General features: G+C 42.1%; 1 protein-coding gene across 1 annotated transcript; it reads right to left on the reverse strand.

Annotated features, from left to right (window-relative positions):
- Positions 1-3,060: 3,060 nt before the first annotated feature.
- On the reverse strand, positions 3,061-9,445 carry angptl4 (angiopoietin-like 4). Its single transcript, XM_034195916.1, has 7 exons — positions 8,777-9,445; positions 7,858-7,968; positions 7,661-7,748; positions 5,289-5,402; positions 5,051-5,146; positions 4,512-4,796; positions 3,061-4,401 (listed from the first exon to the last, which is right to left on the reverse strand). Exons 1-7 carry the CDS (start codon positions 9,335-9,337, stop codon positions 4,217-4,219), a joined length of 1,440 nt encoding a protein of 479 aa, XP_034051807.1. The 5' UTR covers positions 9,338-9,445; the 3' UTR covers positions 3,061-4,216.
- Positions 9,446-11,362: the final 1,917 nt, after the last annotated feature.

Here is an 11,362-nt window from a genome sequence, read left to right on the forward strand (position 1 = left end):
ACTATCAGGAATAGTTCGACAAATGTGCTCCATGAAGCGTTAGCTAAAATGATTGACGCTCATTTCAGTGTGGTTAAATATGAAGCAACAGCAAAAAAGCAAGTTAGCTTAGTTTAGTATGAAGCTAACTCTTATCAAAAGTTACAAAATCTGCAAGCAATTTTAAAGCTCGCAACATTTTTTGTTTGCTTTTACACAAACACAAGTGTAAAACGGCTGTTTATGTGGGTTACTGTGTTATGTAACTAACGTTGAGAAAAGCTCGACTGGTTACTTCCAGCCTCAGAATAGTACAGAAATAACCTTCCCATTACCAATATTTAGCTTTAAAGGTTTCTGGTTAGCATTCTTTTTTTAACTTTCAGGGTTGCCAACTCTCACGCATCTGGCGTGTGACACACGCTTTCACTCTCAATCTCACGCTCTCACGCTGCCCAAACTATTCTCACGCCAAAACAAGAATACCGAAGACTAGAAAGGGTTTTGAAAACTTTTGTCACGTAGTGATCGTCTTCTCAATAGAACATCTTTGATAATGTCTTCTGGCCAATCAGAATCACGATAACGGCGTGGTGTACTTGCAGGAAGTCCCAACGGAGAATACTTTTGCTGTAATACATCTCGATACATCGATACAACATTACGTGTTGATAGAAATCAACACGTAATGAAATAAGACCCCACGGTTTGATGATTGATAGGTGTGTGGGCTGTCTTTCATTTTGACACACAGAACAATGGGGGCTATCCACCCTTATCCACAATGTAAAGTAATTCACAGCCTCTTCCCTCTTCTCTCTGTGTGGAGCAGCAGGCTCAGCTTTCAGAACAAAATAAGACAAAACTAAAATGGCATTCATTTTTTTTTTTAAATATGTCGTGTAGTAATAGATGTATTTATTTGTATTCTCAAGAGAGTACCAGAATGTGTATTTTATGTTAGTATTTCAAAAAATCTCCTGGGGGAGAATCCCACAGACCCCCCTGCAGGAGTTGGGTTTTCAGCATGTCAACTCTTTCACTTGTGGGGAAATTGCAGGATTGGCTCCAGGTCGCCCTTTTTATTTACTACAAGACAAATGTGCCTTTTTATTTCATACAGTTCAATTTGGATTGAGACAGGGAAATAATCTAAACCTCACGGGTGGCGTTTCACTGTCAAGGGGAGCGTGTATGTAATTACATTGCAAATGCTGATTTGAGCCCCACCACCACTGTATGGGTTAGCCGGCCCTATCAGATTACCCAACAAAAATACTCCGTGGCCGCCACTGCCGCCCCGTATTGCGCATGCGCAGATCTAAGATCCAGTAGAAATGAATAGGCCAAAATAGAGTCAAAGAGTAAGAGAGTGAGAGTGAGAGTGTGTTAATTAATATATTTGGCAGTTTGGAGTACGTCTGTAAATGTGTTTGTGTGTGTGTGTTTCATGTGCATCTCACGATAATTAATTTTGTTGGATACATTTTCCCGGAAATTATTGTGATAAACGATAATATTGTCGGCACCGTTGTATGACCATTTTAGACCACTGACATAATGATAATATATAATAATAATTAAAGTACATCCTTTCAAACTGCTAGTCACATCCTCATGTAAATGGAAATTTATCGAGTTCATTTTTATTTATCGTACGATAAATCAATTAATTGCTTATCGCGACAGGCCTATGCACACATAAAACAGTGGAAACAAACATGTGTTTGACTTTCATTAGTGAATGAAACTGTGTGCCCTTTATAGTCTGTGTCCAATATTGTGTATTTGTATATATTGTATATATATATCCTATATATATGCTAAGGTCCCGCTACTGACACGATAGCAGTCATTTTGTGCGCATATGTGTAATCAAACCCATGATATCAAAATGTCACTCCAGCCAGGTACCCAAAGTTGGCAACCCTGCTTTCAGACAGAGCCAGGCTAACTTCCGCTGATAGCTGTTCCCCAGTTCCACTTTATGCTAAGACAAGCTAACAGATTGTAGCATCATATTTAATTATCAATAATATCATCCTTTACCATCAGCAAAAAAGTGAACGGAAACTATTGAATACAACTTTGCAACATGTGTAAAACACAATGGAAATGTGTCTTTGGCACTGTCAAATAAGATAAAATAACATACACCACCATGACAATTCATAAACACCAAAAGAGGGGAATTGCATCTAAATGGCAGTCTCAATACAAGTGCAGAATGGTTTGTTCATCCACTGGCTTGGTTCCATTAACACATATTAGTTGAATTAAAATATCAGTTGATTAAAATAAGTTGACATGATAAGAAAATAAGCTCTAGAGTTACCATGAGTAAGACAACACTATTTTTGACAAGAGGTTTGTAGAGTAAGTAAGCTGCTCTTTATGTTTCTCTGCAGGTAACAAGGCTGTCCCCATGTCTTTACATAACGTATTGCGTGGCGGCCAGCATTGACTTTGACCTGCTTCTACACCGATCAGCTGCAGGCAGAGGTCAGTTCAGAGCACACTGCATCAGATCAGCTGTTTCTGAGGACGATCTTGAGCCACTGTCAGTGCTCAAGATCAGTAGGGATGAAGCACCTTGACAGTAAGCAGGAAGTTTTACAGTGAAAAATTAAAGCTGACACACTAAAGCTTCTCAAGTTGCCTTCCACGTAATGTAACTAAGCTTATATAAAAATAAGACAGAGACTAACCATGTGTGGCTTAATGCAATGGTTTAGTAATACTGTATGGGTTTAGACCTGCAGAGGATTCCAAAGAAAGTCTATTTTTCCACCCAGGTTTGGTTACTAAAAAAGATCATGTTCTGTTTAACTGAGAGGGTTATTTTTCAAGTCTAAAATGTAAATACATAGTGGGTAAATCAAAAGGCAAATCTTGATCCTTCGAAAATAACAATCTATGAACAATTCGCAATGTTGTATCCATATTTGTTTTTCTGATATTTGTGAACTTTTGTATTAGTTCTGTGGTCAGTTTACTTTCATGCTCGTATACTACCCTAAATTGTGTTGCAAACTTGTGGATACTTGTAGATAAGGGGCACATAACACACAGACAAAGCAATGATAGTTTAGAGACATTTTATTAGCTCATAATGGCCCCAAAATGGTTAGGCCTCTTAAAAAACAACTGTACATCTGGTAAACACGACAAGGACAATATAAATTACAGACAGCACCAGAAATATATATTTATATATATATGGATTCTTTTGCATTTAAATAAGGAAAGGGAACATCTAAAAGAACAAACACTGAAGTCATGAGAACAACAGATAATGTCACAACAAATCAGTAACAGTTATATTCTGAAAGACAGAAGACATTCCTTCGTACACTATGTACAAAACCATGCCTCTCTTTTTTAAATAGGTCAATATGACCTAACATCGTCAAAATCACCAAGGAAAAATGTCAGTAAAGAATATGCTTGATTTTTTCCACAATTGCAAATGGAAAACATGTTGTTCAAAAGGCTGGAATGGTTTTGAGTGCGCCATGAACATCAGTCTTAACACAGTTTCTGCTCATTATACTAGTTTACAGTGATTTATAACTTTACATAATGCTTTTGAAAACAAATGTCATCATGCTCATGCAAAAAACAAGTCTTTGTTTAAATTAGGTCATTATTTGGTCCGCACCATTGGGCTTAAAACTCCTACTTAATCGGCCTCCATTTCACCCCTACATGCATTCTTTACAAATCTGTTTTTGAGCTGGCAGTGCTGTTTACCTGCTACAAAACCACATTCAATCTCAACAACAGCCCACATATATAGTTAACACCACATGTCTGGCGATGCGCCTCTACCTGTTGCAAATCATCAGTGGCTCACAGCACAGTGGACGTGCCGGGACTCGCCCTGCAATGTTCTCTTGTCTAGGGGCCCCTGCTTTGTGCCAAATAGAAGGAATCCTTTGCAATGGTTCAACATATGAAAAACTTTCCATCTGTGGCTCTGGGTGCAGAGGAGGAATCTTTTCTTCTCTCAGAGAACAGAGCAGGGGAAACCTGGAACTCATGTAATGTGAGTTATTTTTGCTTCTTTTTTTGAGGGCCTTGACTTTGTTGTAAGGTCTCCCTTGCAGGGAGACAACCAGGGGAAATGATGTGTCTACCTCATCAACCAAGCATCAAGAAAAGAAAGAATAGTACAACATCTACTTCTTTCTGCCCCCTTCTTTTTAACGCAACTTTAATCTGCCTCTTTATATTTTTATGACTTATTGGTGATCACAGCGGGGGCGATCATCATACTGCTGGACTTCAGAGGGTAGTAGCGGCCCCTCCAGGTCTTCCAGAAGATGCTCTGCTTCCTCTGGTGTCGCTGCTTGGGAGGGGGACTCTGGAAGTATCTGCCGTTCAGGTTGGAGCGACCGCAGTTACTGAACCACCAGCCACCTAGCATGACAAAGGACAATATGATGTTAGGTGCTGCTTTCTAAGAGATATCCTGATTTTTAAAACTGGGAATAAAATCACATAATCATTTATCATTGTGATTGTCTTACCAGAAAGGTGCTTGGCGCAGTTGATGTCGTTTTTCAGGTCGTTGTCTTGGTCGCTGGTGGAAAAAGGCAGGCCGGAGGTGGCGTCAGTCCCCAGGGAAGTCTCCAAGGGGCTGAAAGCTTCGGCCTTCTCAATCTTGAGCGAGTACTTGGTTTCCTCTCCGCCCAGATGAAAGGGGAGGCGCACATCTTCTGAATCTCCACTCCAGTCAGAGAGCTTGATGTTGAGAATGTAGTTGCCATCTTTAGAAATGGAGTGGATCTTTTCTAGCCCCAACCAGAACTCTCCTAGAAAAGAACAAATATACATGGTGAGAAAACTACCCTGAGTGGGGCCATTGACTCCTGCTACTTTGTTGACTTCCTTTTGACTTTGATCCATTTAAGCTTATCAGCAATAAGGTGCTTTGGGGACAGATCCTGCCCTCTAATGCAGTGGTTGTAAATGACAGTAATTCTGTTTGAACTAATCTGACCATGGCCAGGCTGGCTAGCACATGTTAAGTTAGTGAGAGTGAGATCAAAGTCAAAAGAGCATTTACCATTCAGGCTGCCAAAGCCCTTCTCGTAGTCCTGCCACTGCTGGTCAAAGTCAACTGAGCCATCTTGGCGCCTTTGGATCACTGTCCATCCGCCATCTAAACAGAAAGACAGAAACGGATTGATCAGAAAATGTTGGTTCAACCAAAACATCAGGGAAAACTGCCAAGTCGTTGACTGATTGTCTAAGTAGTAAGACAATTGAACTGATGAGGACTCAAAGGGACAAAATGGGCTTACCGGTTTTCATCTCACAGAAGACTTTAAAGGGCTCTGCATTGATTGGCTGGATGGTATAGATCCCACTGGTGGTCTCTCCTCTCATGAACAGCTCATGACAGTCGGATGCCATCTCTAGAAGAAGAGTGAACATACAAAGGTTAAGACAATCAGCTCATCATTATCATCATCTCAGGGCTTGGCAACCTGAATATATGACACATGTGTTGCTCAATCGACTGCCTTGAACTCTGTTGATGTAATGGAGGTTCTCTGGGCTGCTGCCAAACTTTAGCTGAAATCTGAGCTTGGAAACCTCTCAGCGACGTGTTTCTCTGCACAGCATGAGCCGGGAGTCTGCAAATACGATTATCGTTACGAGTGGGCTTATCTTGAGTTATAAATGTTTACCTGATAGAGCATTTGACCTAGCTTCAAGTGAGAAAATGTCTCGGTTTTGAATATGACCTTTCTCCCAGTTCCCAAGAAGACCTCCCTCTTTACAGCTGCTTGGCCTACCAGGCTATTGAGTTTCACTCACTACTACCTATTACATTCCTCAACCCCCCCTTCTCTTTGGATCGTCACATCCCCCTCACGTGCACAACAGCCCGGCGGTGACGTAGCGGTGCATGGCTGGTGCATGGCTAGTGCATGCACAGAGAGTGATCAGAGGATAGTGAAGGGGGGGGGAAGGCAGGGGACTCCAGAGCCACTTGGAGCTGTAATCTGCCAAATGAGGAAGGGGTAAAATATCGCATCTCTTGCATTCCTTTTCTCATCATTCATGACATCATCATGTGATGCTATTTGTTGAATAGCTGTAATAATTACAAATGTATTTATTATTGTTTGGTATTGGCCTGCATATTGTGTCAATGTGAGGACACCAGCTGACCACAGAACCTCATTAGTGTGTAATGACCTTTCCTCTAGAGGCATGAACCCTTGGTGGCTGGTTGTGGCTGTAATGTGCCTCAGGGTCAGGGGTTGTCCTGAACTTTGGCACACTTCTTCCTCATTACAATGGGAGAGAGATGGAGGTGGGTGGTTTGTGTTTGGGGATGGGGGAGGAGAGAAGATGAATGAAGTGGAAGAGGAGGAGGAGGGATGTCTGACTCCCTGACAGATCTAGGGGAAAGGTTGCTCATTCTTGAGGGATGTACAAATGTTTGTTTTACACAAAAAGGTGGGACGTCCTAAAAAAGGAGGAGGAGGCGAGGGTCTTTAAAAACTGCGGGATATCTGTACAAAGTTCACAGATAAATATAGACCACCTTTTCCCATTTTCTCCTCCTTTTTTTCTTGGCTCAGGCTCAAGGGCTGTAATCCGAGCAATATTGCATGCTAGATTTGTACAAAGCCTTCTAGGTTCCCCTCATCCACCTCCCACCCCCACACCACAGAAACGAACAGTATGAGTAATCCCGTTAAACTGTGTGACCCTGAGTGAACACTCCGAGAGACCAGCAAACTTTCCCCCAGTTGAAACCTTGCCAAATAAACTTGTTCCTTCTTTCCTCATTCCTCAAATCCTGCTGATGTCAGAGCTCTGAGGTGTATTGTGACTGGCTGACTAGTCTCAATTGTTGCCTCAGCAGTGTTGATCTGTCCCCTACTTCTCATCCACGGCCATCAGAAACAGAGGTTCAATGTATTTCCAATTGACTCAATTGTATTCATCTTTATGAATTAAAATCTACCATCTATGCAGCAATTCACTTTTTTCAGCATTTCCTCTCTTCATTCCTTTTTTCCTCTTTAAAGGCCAAACAGACCTTAAGTTTGACCAGTGTGTGTTGGGTAAGAAACCTGAGCGTGTGTCCCAGTTTGAGAGTATTCAGCCAGGTACAGTCTGGATAAAAGCATTCATTATGACTGCTGGTCTGGGAGCAGCAGCTGCTTGGCGTGGCTTCACACTGAGGGCATCATTTACTTCCTTTTACAATTACTGTAAGCCACAGTATGAGGGGACTTAACTGAACCTCATGCTGACAACTTTAATTTGCCCATTTCATTCTGTAAGCACTTGAAACGCTGATGATTTAAATACGTTTCAAATAATGCTATTAAACCAAATGCAAATTAGATATACTTTAGTTCAGAATACGGAAAAGTTGGATGCCTAAATTATATATTTAAATACATTTAAAGTACAGTAGCTAAAAAGCACAGCTGCTGCAAGAAGCCTAACAGTTTATATTTCTGGCGTCACGCTGGGTAGAGAAGCGTGTCCTCAATTGATTAGATTCCTTGATTTTAATTGCTAGTGATTTTAAGCTTGTTTCTGACCTTACTAAACAGATGGTGTGCCACATTTGGCGTCAGAACTTGTCCAGTCGGCTTAAGAAGGTGTAAGGAGAGGATTTTGGGCGCTTTCTGGCTTTACTTACCGACTGGTGAGTCGCTTTGCTCGGCGACGCTGCTCTGCATGTCATTCTGGCTGCTCTGCAGGGAAGTTCTCTGACGGGCCTGTTGAACCTGAAGAAGTGACAAACCAATGATGTAATTGCAGAAAAATAAATAAAAATAAGAAAGATAATTCTCAAAGATTATTCTGATGCAAGTTGTAATGGTAATTTTTCCTCACCTGGCTCTGCAGTGTCCTGATGCGCACATTCTGCTTGTCAAGCTTCTCCTGCTGGAGTCTGATCCGCTCCATCAGATCGTCAATGCGTTTGTTTTGACCCTCCAGCATCAGCTGAGAGAAAAACCGACACAAAAGAACCAAATGTTCAGCTTTTGGTCATCTTTATTACACAGTGCTTGTGCATACAATGTGGCATTGAGCTTCACAGCCACAGAAGTAACCAGATGAACACAACAAACAGTTTGCAGGGTTTCATTGAGAAGCCCTAAACATAGACACATTTCCACTCCTCAATGAAAAGCCCTTTTCCTTTCTCACCGGCTGTGGTGTGGTTATGTAACTCACTCACAGCGCGGGTTTTCCATCCCACTATGAAGCCTTTCAGGCTCACATACTTCATTGTAAACTGAGACTTGCAGAGAAAGCGCAACTCGCATAAGCCCCCTTCTACTGTATCATATGGCCGAATACTCTACAGGTTGTAAAATCACCCAGCTGTGGATAATTATTCACACATTCTTGCAGCTGATGCGTGCAGATCCCTTTGTCTGTCAGGCTGTAGTGTTTCCCTGCACTACTGCACGGTCTAGCTCAATGCCATGCAGGCTTGTTAAGCAACCCCCTCCACTCCACTACACCCACCACCCACTGCTTGCCCTTTGTGCTTTTTAATTTAGTGCCTTTGAGCTGAGGGGAAAAAGCCCCCCCATAAAAGCCAATGGCCCATGCATACTGTACATCCACTAACTTGAGTCTCTTTCTGCAGTAAAGCAACATGTCATACTCTGAATGGGACTTTAGTTTGAAGTGATAAGAATATGAAACATGTTTTGAAAACAGAAGAAACCTTATTTTCCTCCCAAACTAACTATAACTCCAATGCTTCACTGAAAAAGGAGAACAAGTATTGCATTCTCACCTGGATGTTGAGAGCATCACTGCTGTTCTTGGCCCCAGCGTTGGAGTCAGGCAGCCCAGCACCCCTCTGCAGCATGCTGTCCACCCTCTCCTCCAGCCGGTTCATCCTCTCGCTCATCGTCTTCCTCTCCTGATGCATCTCCTCCGCCTTCTCCCTCAGCTCGGCCGTGACATTGAGCAGCTGCCCCTCTCTGTCCTCCAGTCCATGGGCTCGAGCCTTCAGGGCCTCACCCTCCATTCGCAGCTTCTGGCTTTCCTTCCCCAGCTCGGTCACTGTGCGATTGAACACCTTCAGCTTGGTGGAAATGTCCCTCATCTGGACTTTAGTTTTGTCCACGTGCTCCTTCAGCCCCTGGCCCAGCTGCAGCAGGCCATGAGCGATGACATTCACATCATCCCAAGCTGCGTACTGTACACGCTTCTCCTTGGCAGCACTGCCGGAGGATGAGCCCCCTTTCTTCTCCAAGGGGAAACCTGTGGCCATGAGCACCACCAGGCAGAGAGTCAGAGTTGCCAGTGTTGTCTTCATTGTTGCTGTTTTCAAATTGTTGTAATATTGCATTAAATCTTGTGTCCTGTTTCAGAAGTATGTAGTGTTCTGCCCTGTGTTTTTGAGTTGGATTTGAGAGCTCAGTCGGCTGGCAGAGCGATCAGAGCGTGAACAGTTTATATAGTTTCACAGCCCTCAACTCTAAGCTGTAAACTGCCTGCCATTGGCCAGCCGAGGAGAGGGGGGGTGCAGTTACTCTCAGGTTTTTGTCCCTCCTCCACCTCTCTGTTAACTATTCATGTCAGAGGCGGAGGAGGGACATAATAAATCTTTCCTTTCATTTCTGCACTGTTGGAGACAGGGACTTCATGACTTACTGGAGGAAACTAATCGCCAGCAGTGAAACAAATGCATTATTTTACTTCTGAATTAACACTAGTGGTAATATGTGTGTTTTTTCTGAGAACATGAGCTAATCTGGTTTATCGGGACACAGCAACACCCTGAAATTGGTCAACAGTGATACCAGAATCCCCATTAGGCTCATAGAATAGAGGGTGTGCCTGTTGGTGATAACTCAACAGATTATCAGTCAAAAACATCTCTGATGCATCTGCAGAAACACTGCAACCTTTTAACTGTACATTTGCGAATGTAGGGCAGCACCATTCATTTAAGCCTGATTTGAAATCAAATGTTAAAAATAAATGGACTAATTATGAAAGTGAAATGGGGAAATGCCATTACAGACTGTGCATGTCATCCTCACAAGACTGAGAAAAAATCATGGCGAATTAAGGGAAACTGAATTGCTCTGCATGACGAAAAAGAGATACTAGTCAGTTTGTAGACAGTATAAAATGCCAAGACAAACAGATATTGCTCTCTGACTGCATGTCATGGGAGAGAAGCATTTTCTAAATTATTAAATGTTCTTAAACTCTATTATCCTGATGATAATCATAAACCTTCACGAAAATACCGATAACCTTTAAAAAAGCTTATGTCCATATGTTATTTTACTGATAGCTGAGATCATCCTTTAATAAACACATTTCAGTGTTTCAATATCCCTATTTCTTAATCCTCTAGCGTTTTGTGATAATGTGACTAATGGATGAGGTCAGAGACACTGTGGCGCACGTCAGGAATTAAATGCAATTTGGCCTTGGTTGCTCTTCAGCAAATATCAGCTTCTGGAAAGCAGTGAGGACTGTGAGAATTAGGGGAAAGTTCACAGCAGACAGAATGCCCAGATTACGGGGCAGTCGTTTTTTTACAACCCCGTCAGGGAGTACGTGATTAAGGGCCAGACCACAAATAAGGAGCTGCTTTAACCCTCTCCTGTCTGAAGCACAGACTAAGTAGGTGAAAGGTAACTGGGAGACTGCTGACAATGCTGAGAGGGGAAACTCAGAGCAGAGGAATTAAAGGGCTCCTTTCTTATGCCCATGGAATGTAACAAACTTAAAGCCTTGGCAGAGAGGGCCTTCAAATAGGATAAACTAGTCCTGCTGTGATTCAGTTAAAAATAGGTGTTTCTAATTGAACCTATTTTATATACAAACAGATTAGCTTTTGTTTGTTCAAACGGTACGATCCAATACAGCAGGATTATCACATGGGAACACATCTCTTAATTTGCTAAAGTATTAGGTAAAGAAAGGCTAAGTGGTTGAACATATCTGTTTGCAACAGAGTCGCAACATCTCAGTATTTCATTTTGGTGACTGTCTAGTAGACGATTGACATGATTTTACATGTAAAGAACGCACATATGCATTCTTGCATTCTTTTAAAACAGTAGGTGTGTTAAAGAAGAGCAGCAGGCGTTTTCTGCGCTGATCGATGCTGATCAATTACAGCTATTTGTCATCCAAGGCGCTGGTTGTGGCGTTACATGTAACGTTATACAATACTCAAGCAGGACATTTGTATGGCACATTTCTGGGAGGTATGAGTGTTGTTTGATTTTGTGAAGATACTGTAAATGTGGGATGACTCATTCTTGTTTCCATCATGACCGTAAAGACAGAATTTCGTCGTAATTAAATAGCAAATTGTCAGTCAGCATTTAAACCCTTGTGACTCAGTTGT

This window comes from Gymnodraco acuticeps, unplaced genomic scaffold, assembly GCF_902827175.1.
Source record: "Gymnodraco acuticeps unplaced genomic scaffold, fGymAcu1.1, whole genome shotgun sequence".
NCBI lineage: Eukaryota > Metazoa > Chordata > Actinopteri > Perciformes > Bathydraconidae > Gymnodraco > Gymnodraco acuticeps.

Excerpts from the sequence above, each read along its gene's own strand:
- angptl4 (XM_034195916.1), bottom strand. The coding sequence starts at position 9,337 with ATGCAATATTACAACAATTTGAAAACAGCAACAATGAAGACAACACTG. Across the intron at positions 7,749-7,857 it reads TCAGGACACTGCAGAGCCAG|GTTCAACAGGCCCGTCAGAG; the intron begins GTGAGGAAAAAT and ends TCACTTCTTCAG. Across the intron at positions 4,402-4,511 it reads CTGCGCCAAGCACCTTTCTG|GTGGCTGGTGGTTCAGTAAC; the intron begins GTAAGACAATCA and ends TTGTCATGCTAG.